The sequence below is a fragment of the Schistocerca serialis genome, chromosome 2, assembly GCF_023864345.2.
Source record: "Schistocerca serialis cubense isolate TAMUIC-IGC-003099 chromosome 2, iqSchSeri2.2, whole genome shotgun sequence".
In the NCBI taxonomy this organism is placed as follows: Eukaryota; Metazoa; Arthropoda; class Insecta; order Orthoptera; family Acrididae; genus Schistocerca; species Schistocerca serialis.
Window position 1 is genome coordinate 463,645,090 of NC_064639.1, and position 26,793 is coordinate 463,671,882.

A 26,793-nucleotide genomic window follows, 5' to 3' on the forward strand; every position below is an offset into this window, starting at 1 on the left:
ATTCTTCAGTTTTGCCGTTGGATGAAAAATGTACTCGGTGTCATGTCTCTTGGGGGTTCTTTCTATTCTTGAAGACATTCTGCCAAAATACAGCAAGAAGGCTGTTGCAGTGGGTGCTCTGCATCTTCTTTTACATCCCTACATTGAACTCGCTTTGATCGGAACATACTGCATATCTATCAGAAGAACTTTCTGTTGTAGCTCACTGGGCAGACAATCTGTATTGGAGACCACATGTGCTCAATGTACCAGATAGCATAAAATGCTACCGCACTGTACAGGATGATGACAGCTTCTGGCCTGCTAATATATATATGTGCGAGTTGTTTGCAGTGAACAGTATGTCCCAGTGTACCGTGAGCTTTTTCTAACCGTGACGCCAAGGAATGGTAAGGTGCCATCTTTTTACATGTGTACAGTGAACTGAATATTCGAGTGGAGTGAGTTCAGTCAATAAAATAGTTGGCTGTTGTGGGAGACAAAGGACGTCCTATAGTGGTGCTTTCACTTGTTCAAAATACTGATTACTAAATTGGACAAAGAAATTAGGTAACAACATGTTTAAGCAGTGCGACAATGTCTTTCTCAAACTCGTCACTGGTGAGCTCTAGTGTGTCCAGTAGAGATACTTTTGTAAAAATATGTCAAAGCTAACCAAAAGACCTGATGGTTGTAGTTTAAGCATCTTCAGGCACCTTATGAAGTCTGGATATGATGCTCATATTTGCCTATGAGGTCTCAACAGAGAGGTAAGATGTTTAGCCAGGAAATAGATAGGCATTCCACTGCTGGCCAAAGAGAAGACCCATCCATATGAGTCTTTGGTAGGCTATACAGTCTTGAGGGAACTGCAGCGTGTTGGTCCAGGTCCTTGATGATGATGGTCAGAACAGAGGTCTTGTTGAGTACCTCTAAAGTATTTCTCTGAACCTTGTCAATTTGATCCTCTCTTAGCTTGTGATATGCAGGGTCATCCAGCAATGCTGTAGTACTCAGTTTATAACTGGCGGAGTGAGACTTTCCTCTTGCCAGCAAATAAAATAACAGTCTTTGTCGGCTCTCAAGTCTCGCAGTCGTCCTTTCTGCTGAATTGATATTAAACTTTTTAGGTGGAGCTCTGGTTAAAATTTGGCAGGTTTACCTCCTAACCTCTTCTGCAATGTATCTTCTTCTATAGTGATACAGTCCTAGGTGAGCCTTTGCTTCTTCAGCTATTTTCATCTATGCTGCTCAGTATTTTGTATCTCTTTTCTAGCCTCAGGCTCCCATGTTGATGTGATCTTCTATTACGTGAATCCACCTCCCTCTGGGTCTCCCTTTACCTCTAGCAGCATGGATAATAACTTTCATCATTTTCTTTTGCATTCTATCCTCTGCCATTCTCTTCACGTGTCCAAGCCATCGTATTCCTTGTGATTTGACAAATTTTGCAATATCTCTTCCTTGTAATAATGCTCATAGCTCAGTGTTATAGTGAATAATCCAGCCTTATGCCTCCCTTATTTGTCCATAAACTTTACGTAGTACTTTTTGCTCAAAGGATCTGAGAGTTTTTGTCATCCTCTGTCAGTGTTTGTACTTCTGATCCTTATGTGACAACTGGTTGAACTACGTAGGTATATATTATGAGATTTGTTGTTCTTGTAATAGGGCTGTTTCTGAATAGTAAATATGCTAAGTAAGCTCTGTTCCTTGCCTGTATCCTTTCCTTCCTAGGCGTTTTCAATGCTGTTATCATCCAATATTAAGGCCTCCAGGTAGTTAAAAGAGGACACTCGCTTGAAACATTTTTAATTTAAATTTAGATCTTTAGGGGTTCTTCTGGCCATGTATTTTGTTTAATTTCAGTTACTATGAGCCAGTTTTAATGCTTCTGTTTCCATTTCCAGGTACGTTTCTTTAATTATGTTGGCTTTCTTTCTACTAGTGCAATTTCGTTGGCATATGCACAAATCTAGCTAGTTTTCATAAATGTGGTGCCTCTTATATTGATTTTATTGAGGCTAGATCTTAGAGCTATATTTAGTAAGAGAGCAAAGAGACTATCACCTTGCTTCACTGCTTTTTGAAGACAGTGTTCACTTGTCCCGTTACATATTTTTACTTTGCTTTCATCTGTCATTGTCATTTTGATTATGTAAATTAATTTGGCACATGCACCAACTTCTCTCAGCAATCTGTATAGTTCTTGCCGATTTATGCTGTGAAAGGCTTGTTCGAAATCGATGTGTAGGATGTACAGATTTATATTATGTTTGTAGAACTTGTCTGATCACAAATATTTGACCAGTTGTTCCTCTGTACGGTCTAAAGTCACAGTAATATTCCCCAAGTATGCCTTGTGCCCACTTTTGTATCTTTTCATTCAGTGTCCTGTGAGATCTTAGAAGTCATGTTTAGCAGTATTATACCTCTGTAATTTTCGCATGCTGTTCTATCTCCTTAGTTGTAAATCGGGATTATTATTTCTTTTTCCTAGTTATCTGGCATAGTTTGTTTCCGATACATCTGATATTAGTGTGTGCGACTCCTTTATTAAATTTATTTCCATATCATTTCAGAGCCCGCAGCTCATGGTCTAGCGGCTAGTGTTTTTGCCTCTGGATCATGGGGTCTCAGGGTCAGTTCCCAGCTGGATTGGGGATTTTCTCTGCATGGAGACTAAGTGTTTGTGTTGTCCTTATTATTTCATCATCATCGTCTTCATCATTTACAACAGTGTCTAGATTGAATTGTGGAAAAATAGACTGTATAAGAATTGGGACTTTGTATGGGCGCTGATGACCGTGCAGTTTATCTCTCCACAAACCAATCATCATCATCATCGTCATCATCACATTTCAGTAATTTAGAGATTATGCAGTCTTCACAAGGGAGGTTGATTGTTTTTTATCTTGTGGGCATTAAGAGAAACCTCTTACAGCATTGGTTTTCTTGCACTGTTCCCCTCTTTCTTCCAGTGTGGCTGTCTGTTCTTCTGGGCTGTTATTTAGTGTGTCTTTGCGGTATTCTGCCCCTTATCTGTTCTTTCTCCCTTACCGTTTCTTCATCTTTACTTGAGCATGTATCTCTTTGACTCAAATCTACTCTTCATTTTGGCTATGTCACAATAGAACTTTCTCATTTCACTCTGTTCCTTTAGCTCTTCTAGTTCTTGATATTTGTTCTTGGTCCACACTCTTGTCATTCTCTTGCACAGCCTGCTAGCCCTTCTCCTTATTTTGCTATATTGTTCCATGTTAATTCTGGTTTCTCTTTGTAACAATCTTGTTTTCCTAGGTTCCTTCCAGTGCCTGTTATTTCTTGTGCAGCATCCTTAATGGCTTTTTAAATCCTCCTCCACCTTTCACCTACTCCTGCTGGTGTCTCTTCATTACTCAATTTCTCACTTTAGTATTAGTTGGTGTTTTTTTCATTTCTTCAGTAATTTTAAGTTTGTCTAAATTCCAGGTCTTTCTCTTTTCTGTTCTACTGCTATTCACAAACAGCAGTTTTACCAGATTGTGATCTGAATCACAATCTGTCCCTCTGCAGCTCCATATGTCTATAACGATGTGGACTGGTGGGCATTTCGTAAAATATGGTCAGTCTGGTTGGCTATTCCACTGACTGCCAACTTTAATGTCATACTCTTAATCATATTATTCTGTGCTCCAAATTGGCAAGTAGATCCCCATTCATGTGGTTTTCCTCATGCAATGAATGTTTTCCAGACACTTCTTGTTGATGCTCATTCCTCCCAATTTTTGTGTTAAAATCTCATACTACTAACATCAGCTCTTACTTACGAACTGCTCAACATACTTTTTCCTGATCCTCATAGCTGTTCTTTTATTATGCCCCTTTCTCTCCGTTGGTGCATTTACTATTGATATGTTCATCAATTTCTCTCTTATTTAAGTCTACACATTCTGACATTAATGGGTTCAGATTCCAATAAGCTTTCCCTAGCTTTCCTGGTTACTATAAACCAAGTTCCAAATTGGCTGGTTTATTCCTCTGGCCCACTATATATTAATGGGTATTCGGATGTGTCGATCTGCATATTTCCTGGCCCTCTTATTTCCTGTAGTCCTACAATGTAATACTTAACTCCTAAGATTTCTTTGGCTATTTCTTTCATTTTTCCAGGCTGGAGCATTGTTCTCACATTCCATGTTGCTGTTGTCAGTATCCAAGGCTCCTGTTGAGTTTTCACAATTGCCTTTTTTTACAATTTGGGTTTGTCAGTTCAGTGCGCAATGTGTGGATTGTAGAACCAGGATTTTTTTATCAAGTTACTCCTTTAGCAAATCTGGCTTTACCACACCCCTAGAGCCCTCCTTACCTTCCGTTGCGGGACACGCTTTGTCTGGCTCCTCTGTCAAAACTGCTCTGGCTTGGGTGAGCCTACCGATAGCTATGCTACTGCTGGCACAGTCCTCGAGTCCAACAAGGCATGCAGACCCTCCTACCCGGCACTGAAAATGCTTTCTATAAGGCAATGTCCCTTTCTTGAGCACCAAAATCCCTGCATTGTCTGTGAGTGTAGTGCATTTTCTCCTTATGTTTCACCTTGAGACAAGTATAATTTAACATTTGGTGACCTTAGCTTGTTGTTTTGTTCGCCTAGGTAGTTCCACCTATCCGATCCCAGGGTACACCTGTGAAGTTCGAAGAGGTCTTTATATGCAATGATAGTAAATTTGCGGGAACCATGTGACGTTCCTGTCGCATATAATGTACCATCAGTCACTAGGGAAGCATTTTCTGTCACTTAATTCTAATGGGAGCCTCAGAGTCAATATTCAGTTCACCATGGAAGTGGAAAAAATGGCTCCTTGATGTCAAGGTTAGAAAAAGCCAATGATATGCTGGGTCATTGTGCCTACCACAAACTGACTCTCACAGAGGTAGATTTGCAGGCCACAAGCCGTTGCCATCCTGCACAATGCAGTAGCAGCTTGTGCTCTCTGGTATGTAGAGCCCACGTGGTCTCGGATACTGAAGTCTGCCTAGTGAGCTACACCATGTAAGAACGGTGTTCCAGCAGAACAGTTCTTCTGATAGACAAATATGCAATATATTCAGATTAAAGCGAGTCAGTGTAGTGATGTAAATGAAGATGCAAAGGCACCCATATGCAACAGCCATCTTGCTGTATTTTGGCACTGTGTCTTCAAGAACAGAAAGAATCCTCAAGGCACATGACGTCAAGTGTGTTTTTTGTCAGCCACCAGAACTGAAGAATTTGTTTTCAGTATAAGATGATATTGGCCTTAGGAAATGTGGTGGATATAAGATTGCATGCGAATGCGGGAAATCTCATATTGGGCAGACATGTCGAAACATGCAAGAACATTGTGTTGGAGACCACTGTCATACATGCAGGATGCAACCTGATAAATCGGCATTTGCGGGGCGTTACCTGAACATGGGACATTGCGCATGTTGTGAGAAGACTGAAGTTTTATCCTCAGTGTCATCATCCTGGCACTGTTTTGTAAAAAAAGAAGCCATTCATATTCATATGGCTCTCATTCTTATGAACAGGGATGCAGGTTTTCAATTACGCACTGGCAGCCATTAAACTAAAACCAGAGACAGGAGAACCTCTAGTTCATTACTGGCTGCAGCACATTGTTGAGATTAGTTTCAGCTTTTAATCACATGAGTGTGTGGCAGTGCACCCAATGCCCATTGTGCAGAGGGAAGGCCTCTCTTCAGTTCCCAAAAAGAGTCACTATCGGTGCTGCTTTTATCTAACTGTGAATGGCTCCTTGTGCATGTGTGTTGCCTGCTCATATTCTGATAAATTTCGATGATACCACGTGGTTATCAGTCATGTCTTGTAGCAGTGATAGCAGCAACTACCACCTCCTGAAGACGTCAAACAGTTGTATCAATGAAATATTGTGGGACTTACACAATGGTGTATGGCGACAAACTAGAGAAGTGCATTTGGACAGATCCATTGATAAAGCCTGCAAAGTAATGCTTACAGTGATGGTTGTTCTGAACATGTACATGTTGGTGATTTTCAATATGCTTAAGGTTGTCACACATTGACCTGGAATCGCATCATAGTAGGCTACATTAGCAAAGGGCTCTCCAAAGGTGACACAGATGTTTAAAAACATTGAGATAGCAGAATTGCTTCAATTTTTGTGGGAGTTTAAAGCATCCCTTCAGTAATTTTTCTGCAGAATATTCTCTGTCGAGTTTCCTGTTTACAGAAGCTGCTAGTATATTGATCCCTGCCAGATCAGAAATAATTCTGATCTGAGCCAGTCATGGTTGCACTATTTGTTTGAATAGTGAGAAGTTGACCAATGAGCCATCGGGGATCAAATAATACTTTGTTCAGTACTTAATGGAAAAAATACTTTGGTTTCTGTAGTTATTGTTATAATGCTCAAATCCTGTGAACTTATAACATGCCAGTGAATGCATTGACTACTTATAGTTGTGGTCATTTTTGTAAAAACTTACTAGGTATTGAGCAACACATTACTAATGTTTGATTCTGCTGTTTGTGTTCTGTGTTTCAGGAATCATTCACCATTAAGAGATCTGCACATTCCACACCCAATGCATTTCCTTTAAGACTGAAGTCAGAGAAGTAAGAACACAATTATTTCTTCAATATACAAAGTACTTGTGTAGCAGTGAAACAAATTATTTAATTGGGCAGACTGGTTTTCATTTATAAGGGGTATTCATTTTTCTCAGTTGACATGTTATTCCTCATTTTATCCATAATTCCTAGAGACAGTATGCTAAAGTCTTAGCAGTTTCATGTTGTAACAGCGCTGTTTCATTTTACTTTATTAGTTTGTTCAAAATTTAGTAAAATATTTAATAAATAGGGACAGGAAGAAATAATTTTATTTTACTTTTTTATACATATTTTGGTGTTCTTTTCTGCCAATTTTGGCATTAGTTTTTGCCGATTTTTTAAATTAGTTTCTGAGGGTTTGTTTTATAAAGTATCTTATGTTCCTTATTTTTGTCTTATTTCATTGTTTTTCAGTGTTTTACTGAAAATAAAAATCCACTCATCAATTACATTATATATCTTGATTTCACAGGTCACATTTATTTGCATCATTAAAAAAGAAATCATTTGTATTAAACCCATTGAATGTAAGCAGTTAAAGAAAAAATAATTGCACACATTTACTGCTGAAAGTTTTTTGTCAGAAAGCATTGTCATAACTTCAAAATTATCTTGTGATACATTATGTGTAAAGTTTGTCAAACTTTTACTGTTGTGTTAAAATAGTCTCCAGATTCTAAATTTGAACTTGAAAGACAAATTGCTTTCAGCACAATACCAGACATTTGACAATATCCATATGTTCTGCTGGCATGGAAAGTTGTAAACCTTAAGAATGTCGTGGCTGAGACTTGCCATTCTGTGTATAGTCTGTCTGTAAACTCAAGAGCGAGCAGCACTTTTGGTGGGGGAGTGGCCTTTCCTGGAAGAATGCTGCAACCAGCCTACAGGTGCACACAAAATCTGTTGCCCGTTACCTGCCTAGTGGAGTAGATCGGAGTGCAGTGACATATGTTATTTCTCTTCATGGAATCTTAGTTGCCAGTGTCAGTCAGTTCACTGCGTATTCTTACTGATATACTTCGATATCCGGAAGTCATGGATAATCATCTAACATTGCAATACAATGTGCAGAATAAAAGAACAGGAGTAATGCACGTTCATTGTCGCTGATGTGATTACAGCGTGTATTAAAGAGGCGACACAAAAAGAACTGTTGGCTAATATTACCATTCCCTATTAAAGGTCTCCAATTTATGCAGACATCAGCCTCACCCAATAGGGCGCATAAGGAAGGAACACGAAAATAAGCCACATGGTTTACTGGAATCGCCAAAAAGGAAAACTAATAATTTTGGGAGGAAACCCATCGTTACAGATAGTTTCAAATTCACGTAAAACCTTTGATGCTTATAGAGCACCAAATCTCTATCTCGGTCACTATTCACCTAATTCTAAGACATATTGCTTAAAATGTGTGCACAAGAGCTATTCTAAACACTGCTGAAATTTCCTTTGAAACATGTACACTGGTTCTGGATTTCTAAGCAAAAAGCTTGACACACGAGGTGCGTTCACATATTAATTTTTAATTTTTGGTAAGAACTTTATTTGTTAATCTACAGCAATGTTATCCTCTTCAAAATATTCCCCATTACATACGGTACACTTATACCAGTGTTTTTTCAATTCTCGAAACACTTTTAGGAACTGTTTCTTCGTGATAGTTTATAGGTCTCTCAACTGTGCATTTTTAATCTCATCCATGCTTGTAAAACCGCTGTCCTTTTAAGGCCTGCTTTGAAATGTTTATTCCACTTGTATTCCCTTGGTTTACTTGTTACAGGCTCACCAAAAGCAATATTTAACACTTCTAAAAATTTCATACACTTTATTTCATTCTTATAACAAAATTTAATACAGATTCTCTAATCTATTTTTATACAATACAAGTAATCGTTGATGCTACCAAAACACATGTAACCTTTTTGACAGCTGAAACAGTGTAATACCCAATATGCATAACATTGCATGCATACTTTTGAGACATGTTAACGAAGACAGTGACAAAAAAAAATAGTGCAAATCGGACTAATACAACACACAAAATTATAAATTTCTGCTTACTTTTAAAACATGTTGCAAGAATTCTTAAGTTTCAATGCAGCCCTTCAAAGAAAACTTCTACCTTTTAGTAGAAACACAAAGTAAGAACAAGCTTTAAATTCTACAATTGATTACATTATATGGGGTTCATTTTACAAATAGCAATAGAGGAACATACATGCACATGAACAGGCATTCAGTTTTACGTTTGTAGTAGAATCCTGACTTCCGTTCTTATGTTAATATTATTTACTCTATAGTGTTTTGTTTCGGGAGAAGCTATCGTTTTTTGTATTCCTTATGGTCTTAATGCATTTGTCTAAAAGTAAACGCAGCCGAGACATATCTGTACATGGCGTCACCACAGATTAAAAGCGCGCACTGCGGCAGGGCCGGTACTACGTTGTGAAAGAGCCTGTAGAAGTGCCTTGTGACGTAGCTGGGCTGGCATAGTGGGGACTTGCTCGCTCTTCAGTTTACCAACAGACTGTACTGTTAGATGACCCCTGGATTGTCACTCATGGAGAGTGAAATAAGGCATCATTACAGCAGTGGATTTGTTTGATTAACTTCTTTGTTCTGTCCCTCAGCTGTAGCATATCAGAATCAGCTTGCTGGAGGCATCCAGTTGCCTCTAATGTGAAACAATAAACGTCTGGCATTGCTGACAGTGCAAAGAGCAGAACTGAGTGTGGCATCATGCGAATGCCACAGTCAGTGATGTCTCCAGCTGCGACCATAATAACAGTGTGGCAGCGCTTGTGGCAGTACTACAAATTTGGCAGTGACCTCCTTCCAGCAAGCAGGCAGATCGCTGCTCTGGCAGTGGCCGGCCTTGTGTCTCAGGACAGGCTGTTCTGTCCTGTGGTTAAGCAACAGACCCTGTACTGCATTCCATAATGTTGCTCAGAGTGTCACAGGCTCGTGGTGTAGGCTGTGATACTGAGATGAGAGTATTTTAGTACATGAATGGCTGAGTTCTTATACGCTCCAGATTATGTTTGTTTAGGGCTTGAGGTACATACTCTAAACACTGCCTTGGTGGTAAGTGAGGAAAGTCTTCCGTCCTTGCACTAACGTGTTGCAGTGTCGGCTGTTGCTATATTATGCCCAGCTGGCTCTGCTTCATAACCTCTGTCAGATATGTTTTGCTTCACAGTGCTGGCTGTGACTGACTCTGTTGCAGCTCACTTCCCCTCTGGCATAATTTTTGACTGAATACTGTCAATACGCTAAATTTCCGCCCTTTCCATCAGGACTCGGCTCCTCGGGTCGACCAAACTAGATTATCCTTTACACTATAATTCCTGGCCACCTGCCCTTCTGGCTTTCTTTCCTCTTAAGAATTATTCTAACAATTGGTTTCCTTAATGCTATCACTTAATGTTACACATTTCTATAGGCCCCCTAGCCCTGCTCCTTAACTCGTATACTATGGAACTTATTTCATTACTGGGCTTTCTACACAATAACTTCTCTCTATTGCAAACTCGCAAGCTAAAATGAATTAATTATCCTCAATACTACCCCCTTATGCATTCTTATTCTTTCTGTTGCTTTTATGCTCAGGGTATCTAATCCACTGGAACCTGAATGATGGCTGGGTCTGAACTCACTCTTGTGCTTCATCTTCTATGTGCCAAAAGAAGGACTATGCTCTGAAGAGCAAGCGTATCTGCAGTGGCTGGCATGGCAACAGTCAGTGCTGCCTCTTTCCAGTACTAATTTTTCTTATATAAATTTACGTGTTGCAGTAAGGTTTCCGGGAGACTTGTCCCTCCTGCTGGTTCAGAAGCAAGTTTATAGACTGCATTAGTTCTGGCCCTAGAGTTTGATTTAAGCTAGTTAGGTTTGTAGCAGGTAGCATTTCCAAGGGCTCCTCTGGGCCGTACAAATGATGCTGTGAAACATTCAGGTGAGTTGTCCCTAAAATTGTAGTGATCATATGGAAAGTAGGCCTCAGTATCTCACAAGCTGTTCCCTTTCATAACAAACTGCTCCTGTTTAATTTTAGCCTCTTCGCTGACATAAGGTTCCTTTGCTCGAAACAACTAGCCACTACTACCACCTTGTTGAAGGTAGAGTACAACCAATGCGCCTCGACCTGTTGAAAGTAAAATTCTATCTTGACCACTTCTTTATAGCATTCCTTTACCTTCTTCTGTCTCATTAACAATTTCACTGTGCAGGAATCCTGCCCCCTTCTTACTACCATATTCTGACTGACTGTGATTTCCCCTAGTAGCATTGTTAAAACTTCATTTCCCCCATCTGTACATTTCTTCCCTTGTCTTTTGCAATTAATAATAATTGTTGCCTTTTTTTCTCTCTTACAAATTGTTTCAATATTCCCCACTTGACAGGGTATAAATGAACTATGTAGCACTTGTAACATGTTTGTTTCCCTGTCACTGGTATAGAAATGGAAATGTAAACTTTTGCTTCACGACTTCTCACTGATGCTGTGGCTACCTCAAAATAAAAAGGTAAGTTTTTGTGCTCGGGTTCTAAAACCAACCTCAACTCCGGCAGTAGTTCCTTCTGTGCTTTCCTTAGATCCTCTAAATGCTGCTCTGACAAGAGATTTACCCCTAGCTGACCTCTTACAGCCTGCTGCATAGTCTCCTGTAGTTCTGTTACTTTCCCTCGTTCTTCACAAACACTGTCTTCTACAGACTGCTACCATTTTGTCATTACTACTTCCTTATGTAAGACTTCTACTTCAGTTTGTAGTTCCTTGATATTCTGATTAACTGCCTCTTCTGCAGCTCTGTCATACTGCATTACTTCTCCAGCAAGTGTCATAGTAGTTGTGTGTTGTCCGTTATGTCCTTCTCTGAAGTTACAATCTATGTAGTGTGGCAGTCACTCGTGGCTTTGTTCCCTTTTACCCACTGCTTAACCTCTTGTATGGTGTTGTTCACCCTTTGAATGTCTTCCTTGTCAGCAGTGACAGATATTGTTTTCATAAGACAACCTCCAGTGCCGATCCAACCTTTGTGTATGTAGAATAACCCTCAGTTCCTGGGTCATCTAACTTCTTACTTTCTCATATGCCCCATGTACTATCTCACATACCCTGGCATTTCCTTTGGGTATCCTGTGCCTTTCTGTTCCTGTATGGAATTTGTCGAATGCTTCTTTCCAATTTTCTCACCTCATTATGCATCCCCCATGTGCTAAATACCACCTGTATCACACAACGATTATTGGTGATCACTACGTTTTCATGCTTGGTGAACAGCACTTATGCCTCCACCTCGACAAAGATCAGTAGTCCCACTATGAACAGCATCATCTCACCTTCTCCGCACCTCAATTACAGGCGGGAATACTTATTGCTTTCCACCCTCTTCAATTCATTGCTGCTCTGCAACTGCTTATGCTAATTACACTAAATCTATACCTAAAATAAAAAAAAATCTTAAATTACTATCTCCTAGGCCTTAATCCATACGGGTTCCTTGTTGCCATTTCATTCATAACAACTTTTTTCTTCAGATACCTTTCTCCTCACTCCCCCCTTTCTGGTCTGCATCTCCTATCCCTGAAATAACTTATAGTCTCCCTTGAAAGGGTTTCAGCCACCCTACATGCACAGTCGTCGTTCTCTTTGGCAATTGAATATTGACATTTACTGGTGACATAGTCTCTACCACTTGGTATGGCCCCTGATACTTTGCAGAAACACTTCTTTCCCTTTCCCTTTGGTGTATATGAAGTTGATAGCATCACCCACCAACCAATCGTATACTATGGCATTATTGCCATAAGGCCCACTGTTTCTTCCTTTTATCTCCAGTGCTCGGGTATTTGCCCTCCTTACTATATTCCAGACGTCCCTAATCACTCTGGTAAATTCCTCGACAGACTCTCCAGTCTCCCCTTTCTTTGTTTTCTATATGATAAATGTCCAAGGCATTTTACGACCATATACTACTTTGTATGGCGATAATTCTGTGTTCGTATGCTGTTTTGAGTTGTAGGCAGAGACAACATACTTCTAATAGACATACCAGGTAGTGTGACATGAGTCAATGTAGGCCAAGCATCTTCCCAATTGTCCTGTACACTCTTTCACTACTTCCATTGGCTTGTGGATGGAGAGGACTCGTGCTTAACTTCTTCACATTCAATAACTTACATGATTCCTTGAATAGATCTGATACATGAAGTTCATTCCCTGGTCTGTTACTATTGTTTTGGGCATTCCAAACTTCAGTAGCCAGTTATTCACAAGTGCTTGTGCCACTGCATGCTGGTTTAGCATCACGACCATTTCTATGTATCTTGAAAAATGATCTATGATTGTGAGTGCGTACTTATTCTGTGCAGATGTATTATTGACTGGACCGAAAACGTCACTCCCCAGAAATTCAGATGGTTCTTATGCTTCAGGTTCAACAAAAATCTGCTCCCTGTGGGTGCTGTATTCAATTCAACTCATACTGGTCTACGTCAGTCTGCCTACTCCTCCACCAATAACTTTTTGCTACTCTTCTGTTGGTAGATTTGTAATATCCATGACCTGATAATATGTGAAGATGAGGTTTTTGTAGCACGTGGTTGATTAGCTTTGCTGGTATCACTTCCTGCAGTCCCAACTTGGTTTCTCTGCTTAGCAATCCACCCTCTACACAGAATTGCTTAAAATACTGCTTATATTTGCCATCTGCTCTCTGCGAAGTTTGCCATTCCTTATGCTCAATACCCCCAATATGCAATACTGCTACTTTCCTGCTTAAGCCGACCACATTTTTGTGCTTCTTTCCAGGTTTATGTGTGACTTCAAAATAAAATTCACTTGGTCTTGCTGCCCATCGTGCCAACCTACTAGAAGGATCCTTTAACTTGACCACCATTTTAATGCCACATTATCTGTTACCAGTCTAAACCTTTTACCGTACAGATAACATTTGAAATACGTGATTCCATAAATAAGGCTTAAAATCTCTTTCACCATTGCGGAATAATTTCTTTGTCCAGAATTTGGTTGTCTGGAAGCATAAGCTACTGGATGTTTCACGCCTTCTGTCTCTTGTGACCACACACAGTCAAGTACATGGTTTGATGCATCACATGATAAAACAAATATTCTCTGTCCAAATCCAGAAATACAAATATCGGACTCGATGTTAAAGCTTCTTTCAGCTCCTCAAAAGTGTGGTGGTGTTCTTCTGGCCACACACATTTAGTACCCATTTGTAACAATTGTGTAAACCGTATGGCAGTATTCGTAAACCCTTTTATGAACTGGCAGTAGTACTTTGCGATCCTAAGAATGATTGCAACTCCTTTACAGATTCTGGTACAGGAAATTCATGTACAGCGCTAATCAATCTTGGGTCTGTCTTGAATCCCATCTTTACCTACAATATCACCTAGGTATGCTACCTCTTCCATCACAAAATTATATTTTTCTGTATTCAGTGTTAACTTTGCTGCTTTTAACCATAGGAATACTTCCAGTAATCACTGCATATGCTGTTTCATATCACTCCCACAGATGATTATGTCATCGAGATATACTAAGCATTGCCATTCTTTTAAACCTCTTAGTGTTCTGTCCAACAATCCCTGAAACGTTGCAGGTGCATTTTTTAATTTGAATGAGATTCTTCTGAAATGATAGTGTCCCCAGGGTACTGAAAACATTGTATTGTGTTGATCCTGTGGTGCAACCTGTATCTGGTGAGAACCACTGTTCATATCCACTATTAAAAAGTATTTGGATTGCCCTATGTGATCCAACGTTTCTGTGATGTTTGGCAAAGGGTAGGTGTCTGTTACGCTTTTGGGTTCCATCTGTTGATTTTTTTTTCTTTTCTTTTCTTCACGGTGATTATTGCCCCCGCCCCCTTTCCCATGCCTCCATCCACTATTATTTTCTTCAGTTGTTCCATCTTTCAGCTTTTGTTTGATAAATTACTTCACAATTGCCTGTTAGTATCTATGTATTCTGTATGGTTTGTGGTAGATGGATGATTAATTTCCCATTGCTATGTGGCGCTGTTAATATGCATAGCTGGAATCCTTAAATCCCATAAGTAATTTTTCCATCCATTCCCTATTGCTTCCCTGTAGGTGCTTCACCTTTCCTTGTAACACTTTTTCAATGGTGTCTGACGACTGTCCATTGCTGACACCCCTTTGTGCCTCACTCTCCTTCCTCCGGGATATTCATATTAGCAATTAACAACTCCTTTGTTAATCCTATGCCCTCTACACTAAAGTTATGTATAGAAACAGGTACCGCCTTTCTGCTATTTATTTCTTATACACACACAATACCTTTTTTAACTAAGCATCATACCTGATATAATACTTTATTCTTTTTCCACCACACACAAAATTTCTACCATTAAGCTAGACTTAACACTGACCTAGAGTGATTTCCCAGTACCCTTAGGTACACAATCATGCGAATCAAGTCTTAGTATGATCGTTCGCAGTTTAATCGGTTCATCTTTCACTACAGACTCCCCCTTGTGACTTTGCTACACTGGCATCACCTGACTGAAACATTTTTCTGTCAAGTTCCACCCTATGTTGCCGAAGATTAAGGCACAATGCTGATATAAGAAACCAACCCCTAGAATCATATCGTAGCCCACAATCATGTGTGGCACGATCTCTACACATTGTTTAAATTGAACTGTACCCAGACAAAAGTCTCTCCACCAACCCTAATAGTGTGACATCTTTATCCCCCCATTCCACACAATCTGTTTGGTGGTGGGTCCCATTGCTTAAGTTTCATCAGATCACTACTGGCCCCTGTGTCCAATAATATCCTGCAGTCCTTTATTCCTACTATTCCCGTTATCACACAATCCACTTCTGCATACAATTTCATAGCATCTTACAGGAAATGACTGTAGGTGGATCTGGGGGTTTCTGTTATTGTTTAACACCTTACTTTTCCCCAGTCCTCTACTGCTAAAACTATTACTTCCTCTTACTTTATTGACATGACACTGAGGCTGGTGACACTACCCTCTTACATGCCCGATTTGTCCATCATCTGAAAAATTTTATACGAGTTGCAAGCACTGTCCATTTACTCGACATTTCAGTCGACAGATCGATCTCCTCGCACTGTGTAGCTAACTGCAGCACTGTGCACAAATCCATGAGACCCCCTGTCCATACACATCTTGACATTTCTGAATGCAACCCTCTTAAATAGCATTGAGTGCCTTCTGCTCCTCTTCTTGCAAAATAATGTCATTGACTTCAGCATCCTGTCCTAATTCATAGGTGCAATCATTAATTTTCCTTACCCTCCGCACAAATTGTCCCACACAGTTTGTATTTCTCTTGGTTACTACCTCTAATTGTTCCATGTAGTGTCTGGCACTGTTTGGTTTCATATATCTCTGAATTAACCTTTCTTTAAATTCTTTGAATGTTGTGGCTTCCTTAAGAGCTTCTGTTTACTGACATGAGTTTTAACTTGCCGTGTTAGTCTGTCATACAACGCTCAATAATTCCATATCAGACCAACCTTCCATCTCGGCCAGACTTCCAAGATCTCCTACAAAAGCCTGCACATCCTCGGTTGGCTTATCCAAAAAGGAGCAATTAAACATGTGACTGACAAATATACACCCTGTTGTGATGAAACGCTATTCTACCAACCCAAGCAGTTTCATATTATCTGTATTATCCACTTTTAATCATGCTACCTTTTTTAACAATGTTGTACTGCTTTTGGCTTTGACATAGCTTGCGTCTCTGGTTCTGCCGAAGCTTTGTCCTTGACAACACTAATTTTGATGACTAATACTCACAAGGCAAGAAAACAAAATACATTATAATATTATATTTAATTATGAGCCATCGCGACTCCTGGCATTGCCTAGCCATATACCCCCAACGATTAAGTGTATAACATTTTACTGTAACTGGTTCCATACATAGCGGTAGTGATGATTGTGGCCCTCAAGGTTACACTGAGCACATCTAACGGGCACTAAACGATTGCGACTTCCATTACCTCCAAAACTAGACAAATCCACTGGTTCCCTAATCGCAACAAAATTTTCTCCATGACCTAAATAAAATCAAAATTTTTTGGACTTACAGTACCCAAGGCTGTAGGTTCACATGTGGCTCTTAGAAGGCGACGTCAGTGATCTGACACCAGCATTAGATGATCCATGGATTGTCACTTTGGAGGAGTGAAATAAGATGTCAGGATGGCAGTGGATTTGTTTAATTAATGTCTTTATTCTGTACCTTGGCCATAGTACATTAGGAACAGCTCGGTGGAGGTGTGCAGTTGCCTCTTATGTGAAACAATAGACATCTGGCAACTATGACTGCACAAAGAGCGGGGCTGAGTGTGGCATCATTTGAATGCCAATGTCAGCGATGTGTCCAGCTGTGACTGTGATGACAGCATGGCAGCCATGACCTCCCTCTCGTGAGGGTCAGCTCCCTGCTCCGGCGGTGGCTGGTCTTGTGACTCAGGACAGGGTGCCCTATCCTGTGGCCGAACAGCGGACTTCGTACTACATTCTGGAATGTCACTCTGCGTGTACCAGGCTCATGGTGTAGGCTGTGATATTTGAGACGAGAATATTTTAGTACACTAGTGGCTAAATAATTACACACTTCAAGCTATGTTTCTTTAGGGCTTACGGCACATACTCTAAACACTTCTGTGTTGGCAAGTGAGGAAAGGCTTCCATCCTTCTGCCAGTTGGCAGTTGATGGTTGGAGTGCTGCACATTATCTGTGTATCCAGTAATGCTGGCAACTGATGTGTTATGGGGTCATATCAATCTGTAGCGCATCAAAAACAGCCTGAAGATGACGCACTGAAGTGTTGAAACTGGTAATAAAATAAAATCAAATGATAAGGATGGCTGTAGGTGTTTTTATTTACAGGGTGCGTCAAAAAAATGTATACACACTTTGAAGTGTCATAGAAATATTTATTTCCCATTCTACAATGTTAAATTTCTGGAAATGGAAAGCTTAAAGTCCAATTGGAAAAATAACTGTACTTTGCAAATGTGATTAATGTTCAAACTGCTGGCCTTCAGCATCAATACATTTCTGAGTACGAGTCACCACTGATTCCATACATCGTACGAAAGTGTGCAATGAGATTTCTGCGCACATCACCTGAATCTTATTCCAAAGTGTGTCCAGGTTACGTGGTTTACGTTTGTACACCTCATCTTTTACTGTGCCCCGTAAGAAGAAATCCAGCGCCGTGAGGTCTGGAGAGAGTGCAGGAAACTAGATTGGTCCCCTGTGTCCTATCCACTGGCCTGGCACATTGTGATCCAGGTATGCTCGTACGTCCCTATGATAGTGCGGCGGGGCGCCATCTTGTTGGAAATAAAACTCACAATTACTGTATAATGCATGAATGGCAGGGAATATGGAGTCAGCAAGCATTATTAGGTACGTTTCTCCGGTAACTGCACCTTCAAAGTGGAAAGGCCCAATGAGTCCCCTTGCAGACAAACCACACCACACATTTACACCAGGCAAATTCACAGCCTTCTCAACTGTAATGTGAGTATTATCTTCAGCCCGGTACACACAATTGTACCTATCGACAGCTCCATTGAGTTTGAATCGGGCTTCATCCGACCAAATTATGCTACCCATAAATCCCGGTTCACGTCTCACCATCTCCTGAACCCATTCACAAAATTCTAACCTTTGATCTGGATCGTCGTCACTTAGCTGTTGCACCAGCCTTGGAAAGTACACACGAAACTTGCCTTTCTTCAGAATGCGTAGCACACTACTAGCACTTACATTGCTCTCACGTTCCGCTTGCCTTGAAGATTTTTGAGGCGAACACTGAAACAGTTCCAAGACCACAGTTGTGGAATCATCACTTGTAGCTTTTCTAGGTCGCCCTGATCGACCTTTATGCAAATCATACACTGTTCCATGAATTTCGAATTTGTCTCGTAGATGTGTAATTGTTAACCTTGAAGGTGGTTGTGTACCATACTCACTTCTCCACTGTCTTCGAACCGCAGCTACATTCTCAAACATCCAGTACCACTTAATTATCTGCTTCCGTGCTTCAAAGCTCAAACGCACGTCCGCCATGTTGCAGTTACTTCCTTGCCACTGCTGCCACCTGTTGAAGAAACATAACATTACTTTCTCACAGATATTTAACCTTGTAGAACAGGAAATAAATTGTCTATTACAGTTTAAAGTGTGAATACATTTTTTTAATGCACCCTGTGTTTCTCACGGTAGTAAATGGCTGTCGTCCCAGAGACCTCCTGCGAAAAGGATGGACATACAAAACAATTTAAATATGTTGTGTACATACAAGAATTCGAGACAAACAAGTAAAAATCAAAGTTTTAGTAATATTTGAATTATGATGTTTACTTTTAGGGTCTAAGCAGGTGTCACGACCCACACCAGCTGACAGTCATTCATGCATATGACAGGTGTGGCCGTGACAGGGCCTTGACGACACTGCACGAATCATATTGGAGGGGAAAGCATTTTCTTGAGGTGAATGGCAACTCAGCCACACTTAGCCAGCCATGAAACAGACAAAAGTAAATACATACTTCTGAAAATAAGATTACTGGAATATGAAAAATAGCCAAGCAGGAAAGGTTAGAGGGAAATCCAAAATTGTATTAGTATGCATATTGGTTGCATTTAGGAAACTTAAGAAAACCTTTGGAGAAAAGTGAAGTAGTTGCATGAATATAGAGACCTCAGATGGTTGCCAGAACTAGAAGGGAAAGCTGAAAGATCAAAGGCTTATATAGAATGACTATACAAGGGAAGTAAACTTGGAGGTATTATGGAATAGAAGAGATAATAGGTGAAGATGAGATGAGAGAAGGTACTGCAAGATAAATTTGACATTGCACTGGAAGACCTGAGGACATACCATGACAAGATTACTTCACCTGTTACGAAAGAAGTGAGAGATAAAATACTCTCAAACTTCAAGAAGCCAGGTGCTGGGATGTGTGAGTATTACTAAGTAATCAGTTTCATAAGTGATGGATGCAAAGTACTAACACACACTATCAACAAAACAATGGAATCATTGATAGAAGCTGATCTGGGAGACCATTAGTTTGGTTTGTGGAGAAATGTAGGCTCTCATGAGGCATTACTGACACCTCAGTGTAATTAAGATGATATGCTGAAGAGAGAGAGAGAGAGAGAGAGAGAGAGAGAGAGAGAGAGAGAGATTCATATAGAGCATTTGTAGAGTTAGAAGTAGCTTTTGACAATGATGACTGAACTATTCAAACTTCCGAGGTTATCAAGGATGAAATACATGTAGCAAAAGGTTATCAAAAACTTTATAGAATACTGGAATTGTAGGAGTCAAAGGGAATTGGTTCAGATGGGAGTGAGTCAGTATCATAATGTGTCCATCATGTTGTTCAAATGGTAAAAAGAGGAAGCAATAAAAGAAATTTGAAAAGAACAGAAATTCATAGACCACTGATAAAAATTTTTGTATTCAGTTGACATTGTAGTCCATCCAAAGATGGCAAACTGCTTCTAAAGACAGTCAACAGCAATACACAATATTGCCAGAAATCTACACTCATACATTCTCACTCGCACTGTTTTTCAGAACCCTTTTCACTGGTTGGATTTACATTTTTTTTATGGTACTCATTGTTTGAAAATATGCAATATATTGCAACACATTCAAAGGTTTTGACACAGTCTGTGAAAGATAATGAGGAAATGAAATGGAACAATACAGTTAGTTGGTACATAAAATATTAAAAACTAAATGTTTTAGGTGAATTTACCTGACACATACGATCTTGTTCTTATACAAAGGAAAATCCTTAAGTCATCTTGCATAAGTAAAGAAATATGCAAAATGCACTTAGCTAATTTTATGACACCTTCTACAGAAGTGTTTAAATGGACACTGTAGCATTAGTTTATCCCATTAAAAATGGAAAATCATGGAGCACAAAAATGTGCATCTTCTAGTTGACATTGCTGATGATCCTTTGAGGGGTGGTGTCAAAGTGAACATTGCCTGGAGATAATGGTAGCAAGCTTTTTGAATGTCATTACTTCTCTTAAACAAATTCCAGCATCAGAGCCCATCTATGTAAAACTGGAGGTGGTTGACATTGTCATTTCTTCAGTGAAAAAAAGCACAACTACTGGTTCTTCATGTGGGTACTAGAATCTGCTCTACCTGTGGCACAAGAATCAGCTGCAGGACCAAACTAAGTTTGTTACTATACATAGTGTCTTTTTTGTGCAGTGAACACTTACCATTCTTTTGTCCTGTTGTATGACATAATGAGTCATCTCATACTTAGTTTCCTCCGTAGCTAGATGGCAGGGCAAGGGGGCCTGCTGCATTGTGTGGTGAAGATGTATTTCTAAATTGTTTTAATAAAATCTGAGTCGTGGATAGTATCCCATCTCTTGGATGGCTGTCTAGTTCATTCTTTCCATGCCAAGCAAAATGTATTGCCAATTCTTGCACTTTCTTCTCAAATCATCTTAAAACCTACATCTTTTTAATGGCATCACACCTCACAAGCTGTGAACTCATCAGTGCTCAAAGTACAGCACATGGTATAGTGTTCCTTCAAGCCTATAGCTTCTATATTAACTAAGTGATTTCAGTAAGTGTTCAAGACACAAGAAATCCAGTTGTTGGATCTGATTCAACTTGGGTGAAGGAATCTTGCTTGCTTTCATTGAGGGTCACACATGTACTTCTTTGAAGTCAGTTTCACAACTGATGTATATACTGTAGTATGTTATAAATTGATGGGTAAACAAAGAAGCGTCACAAAGAGCTGAATGACAAAATAATTATTGAAACAGTTGACAGGACAACTCAAAACACATCGTGTTAAATAGCTGTTGGCTTCAAATCGTAGTGTTTATAGGTGATCTGTCACAACAGTGGCTTCAATTTATGAAGTGTACCAAAACATAAAATTTCTGAGAAAGTTGTAGACATTTTTTTGAGGGACCTAACAAGTAGTTAGATTTATCAAGATTCAAATTGGCAGAAGTTGCCTGTATATGCGAGATCTTAAGGGCATTGCAGTGAATAAGATCTATTTAACCCATAAAATTCACCTAATCAGATTCTCAGAATGCAATTCAAGCTGCCTGAGTAGCTCAGAAAAGCTGATGTTGAGAAGAAGGATCCAGATTGCAAAGCTTGTGAACAGCCATTGAACTCGAGCATGTTGTGCTTAGCAGTTCCTCCATTGAGTTGTGTCCTCCAGGACAACCTATCCTCATGCCTCCACTGCCTGAACACCTTCTCCCCCATCTGTTTCGTATGTCCTCCTCAACCCAACATGCCACGTTCTTAGACAGTGATCTCTACCTTTATGATGGTTCTATCCGTACATATGTCCACATCAAGCTTGCTAACCACCAACACCACCTGCATTTTGACAGATGTTACCCCTTCCCCATCAAAAAATGGCTCGCACTTAGACTGGCCACCCATGAATGCCGTGTATGCAGTGATGAGAAGCCTTTTGTCCAGTTTGCACTAGGCCTTCACAGACAAGCACTACACCTCCAAAACTAGTTCACAAACAGATTTCTCACTCCATATCCTCACATACCCTTCATACTCCCATCATTCCCAAGAACCAGCTGCAAAAGAGTGCTGCTGCATCACTCATTATCACCTTGGACTGGAGGAACTGAACTGTGTCCTTTGCCAGGGTTTTGACTATCTATGATCATGTCTGGAAATTGGATACATTCTTCCCTCAATCCTTCCCACTCCTCCTAAAGTTGTAGGTGGCCGACCACCCACCCTACACAGCTTCCTAGTCATTCCTTTGCTACTCCCACACCCAACCCCTTGTCACAGGGAATGTATCTCTGTGGAAGACCCAGGTGCAAAACATGCCAAATTCACTGACTCAGTACATTCGACTCAAGTCCTGTCACAACTTATCCCATAAGAGGCAGGGCCACCTTTGAAAACAGCTCTGCTGCAGTTTTTGCACAGCATTTTATGTGGGCAAGGCCACTAAGTATCTTTCCACTGAGATGAATGACCACTGCCATACTGTGGTCAAGAATACAGTTGACCATACAAATTGTGGAACATTGTGCTGAGCACAACATGCTAGAGGTCAATGGCTTGTTCACAGCCAGTGCCAACTGGATCCTTTCCCCCCATAACCAGCTTTTCTTAGCTATGCAGATGGGAGTAATCATTGCAGCACATCCTTTGTTCCTGTAATTCTTCTGACCTCTTATCTCCCTAACCCACTGCACCTACAGCCTCTAACCGACAATCTCCCCAACCTATGTCCTACCACCTCCTCCCAGTCCACCCTCTCATGGCACGGTCATTGTGTGTCACACGAACTAAGTGCTTCGGTGATAGTGCATTGTATTCCTATCCCATACATTTGTTTCTCTGTATAGCCACCCTACCTGACATAATCCCTCACACCTCAGTCCACCTGCTGGACTGCAATCCTGGCATTGTGTGTTCAGCTGACCTAATGTAGCTGCACATCATGTCCTTTGTTTAATCCATATTGTATACCATATTGTATCATCATCTTGTTATTGTTTCCTTTAAGCTCTTGCCTACTTGTAGTAGTTGCCACAACCATTTGACAATTTTTGATTTGCCCTTTTCATCATGTAACATCTTTTACTGATTGCATAAATACATTTGTCAAATAATTGCTCATTTCTCGTGTCTGTATAATCTTCATTCTTTAAAGCATTGAACATGTTGCATATTTTAAATTTGTTTACTTCTCTATTGGTAAATACATTCTCATAATGTATGTTTTGATTTCCTGACAGATAAATCTATATCTTTGTGTAAGTTGGTGTCTAGTTTTATTCTCCTTTTTAAATTTATCATCATTTGAAATTCTAAAGTAGTTTATGTCTTCTAAATACTGTGCAGTTTCTTTATTATTAGATAAAATATATTAAATTTATTCTTTAGTTATATTTGCCTCTTGTCAAGACTAGTTCTTATATCTTGAAGACAAATCTTGCTGCTCTGCCTGATATTCATTCAGTACATGCAATATTGCTTTTAGTTTATTTATAAGAAAGTTTATTAGGGAATTTTATCCCTCCTCTGTTCCTGTGTAGTGAAATATATGTCCTAATTGTAATTCTGTTTGTTCATTTTTTTTTTTTTTACTGAACTTTTGATAAGTCAGTGATCTTATTTAAATTGTCTTCCTGCTTCACTACCTATCATCAGATCATAGAGTTCTGCAATTTATTGTTCCTAAATAGACAATAGTGGGAATAGCTGGACTTCTAATGTTCCTTATGTTAGGTACTCTGTGTGACAGTAGATAGGGGAACAAAGTATTTGGCTGTGCTCTATGATCTTAAGTTATTGCTAGAATTTTGCTCAATCCACAACATCAAAAATATTTTTTTCAGTCAGGCCACAATTCCAAAATTACAGGTACCCCCATGAGTCAGTATGTACTCAAATAACCCTGATGATGGTATACTAGCTGGCTACGGCCCCGAATGGTTGTGAGACATATGAATGGCACTGATAAATCTCAGCCGGCTGCTGTGGCTGAGCGGTTCTAGGCACTTCAGTCTGGAACCGCGGTGCTGCTACGGTCGCAGGTTCGAATCCTGCCTTGGACATGGATGTATGCGATTCCTTAGGTTAGTTAGGTTTAAGTAGTTCTAAGTCTAGGGGACTGATGACATCAGACGTTAAGTCCCACAGTGCTTACAGCCATTTGAACCATTTGATAAATCTCCGGGAAGCTGTACTGACAGTGGTCGTGGACTAGACTCGAGCTCTTGAGAATCTGAGCCTGAAGTCAGTAGGGTCAGTTATCATGCTGATCATGTGCCACTTGAGCCTGCAAGTTTCCACTCACTGTTGTGAGTTGGCATTCAGTGTGCCTTTGTATCATACATAATGCAGTGAGATTGCAATGGATTTTGACTCATCACACAGTATGTAATGGGTTGGTGAGTGGCCCATCCATATTTGTTCCACGTTAACTAGCCCATCTAATTTGTCAACTTAAGAATGCTATGAAACGCATGACATGAATGTCTGGACTGCATATGGGTATCTGCCCTGGTTGGCTCCCTGAGTATCAATCCTCAATAATGTTACATTTTTATGTGTACATAGTAAATTTGTTTTAGCCTTGTGTATGAAGATTGTGTCCTGGTGAGAGTGTTGTTGCATGTTAGCTGTGGTAGGAGACAACCACAGTAAGTGGCAACTTGTGCATTGCAATGATATATTCATTTAGGTTACGACAGAATCTGATTTCAAGTAATATAATGTGACTAATATATTATATTACTTGAAATCAGTTTTTAGTCGGATAACCAATGTGTTTCTTGGTGTGGCTGATATCATCGGATAAGTTAATGACTAGTAGTCAGAAAGTGTAAAGCATTATCAGTACAGTGATGGGGTTGTAACTAATTGACAATGACTTTTATATATTCAGTGATGTTCATACTAATATTTATTTATTCTGCGTGAATGAATTAAACCTGCGGTGTGTGTTGTTGTTTTTTTTTTTTTTTTTTTTTTTTTTCCCCCCCCCCCCCCCCCCCCCCAGCCCAGTTTCAACAAGGGTGGTGTATTTAATTAGTTATTAGTTGTGACCTGTTGAATTTCCATCTTTGGGAGGCAAATGATAAAATCAAACTGCGCATCATATTTATTGATGAACTTTGAAATGAAAGTTGTCTGTATTCTTGAAATAAGCTTGGTGTTAATTTTTCCTTCATTTAAATAGCTGATGTGGTAAAACTACTTTTTGTTCAGGTTCCATAGCTTTGGCGATGACGATTTTGCTCCAGAGGATGCAGCAGATGAATTTATGCCAGCAGGTACTTTTTACTCTAGTTTTTTCCATATTATTTGCATCTAATAGCACATCATATGTTTGATGTGTGAACTAATACTATTAAGCATAGCAGGAGTAAACTAATTGACACTTGATGGATTTGGGCCACGAAGTATCATTTGTCTCATAGGCTTCAAATCTGAGATGAGCTATATAAAGAGCAGATTTGTTAAAAAAACACTAGAATGTAAAAAGTGGTATGGTTTTGAAAATTTATTACAATACTGCATTTGGAGTGGGACAAGTGGGGTTTTTGTGTGATGTATTCCACTCAATCAGTCACAGTACTGATGTGTGTGCCAACATTTACCTTATAAATATCTTGTGGTCGCCATTCTTGGTGCTATCCACTGTTGTGGACCTGCTATGCAGTGCCATCAGACCGTGAAGTGTTCTCTTGACAGTGGACTTCTTCACCTTTCACAGGGACAGATGCTGAAAGAGAGCTCTGATCTATTCAAGCTACTAAAATTATGTAAGTCACATTTGCAGTAACTGTTCTGTATTATAAAGTCAATCTTTCCACTGTAAAGCTGCTTTTACAATTGTGGATAAACAGATATTTCTTTACCTGTAGCTCAAAATAGATCAAAGCGTGATATTACAGAACACCAGTTCTCAGACATTCTTCAGTTGTTCTGGCAGTGACATGATTGGCCACACCATTTGGTCTGTGACTTCCAAGGCACCACCAAGCTGCGTCACCAAAGCATAAGCAGCCCTCCACATGAGGTGGGGACACCCACTCGCTGTCATGCCTTGTTGATGTTCTGAGTTGCCATGTTTTACATCGCATCTGCACATATGGCAAACCAAAGTGTGCACAGTGGGATGTTCCACGCTTATCGCCGGCCATTGTGGCAGAGCGGTTCTAGGCGCTTCAGTCTGGAACTGCGCGACCGCTACGGTCGCAGGTTTGAATCCTGCCTCGGGCATGCATGTGTGTGATGTCCTTCGGTTAGTTATGTTTAAGTAGCTCTAAGTTCTAGGGGACTGATGACCTCAGATGTTAAGTCCTATAGCGCTCAGAGCCATTTGAACCATCCACACTTATCAACTACCTAAACAATGTTGATGGTTTCCACAAATATCTTTCTTTTGCCTGGGTGGTTAGAAGTGGAACATGTTACTCCACATAACTGACATGTTACACCACATACCACAGTAAAGTATAGTACATTACCGTACAGTACAGTACAGTACAGTACAGAGCTGAACTATACTGTACTGTATTGTATTACGATGTTATTGTTTGCAAGAGTTCTACTCTCAGAT

General features: G+C 39.9%; 1 protein-coding gene across 2 annotated transcripts in view; it reads left to right on the top strand.

The window, feature by feature from the left end:
* Positions 1-26,793, top strand: part of LOC126457369 (uncharacterized) — a 335,229-nt gene that overhangs the window by 102,393 nt on the left and 206,043 nt on the right. For both annotated transcript variants that reach the window (XM_050093612.1, XM_050093613.1), the window contains exons 4-5: positions 6,531-6,601; positions 25,437-25,501. In XM_050093612.1, coding sequence (XP_049949569.1) covers positions 6,531-6,601; positions 25,437-25,501 — 136 coding nt within the window. The remainder of the gene's footprint in view (positions 1-6,530; positions 6,602-25,436; positions 25,502-26,793) is intronic.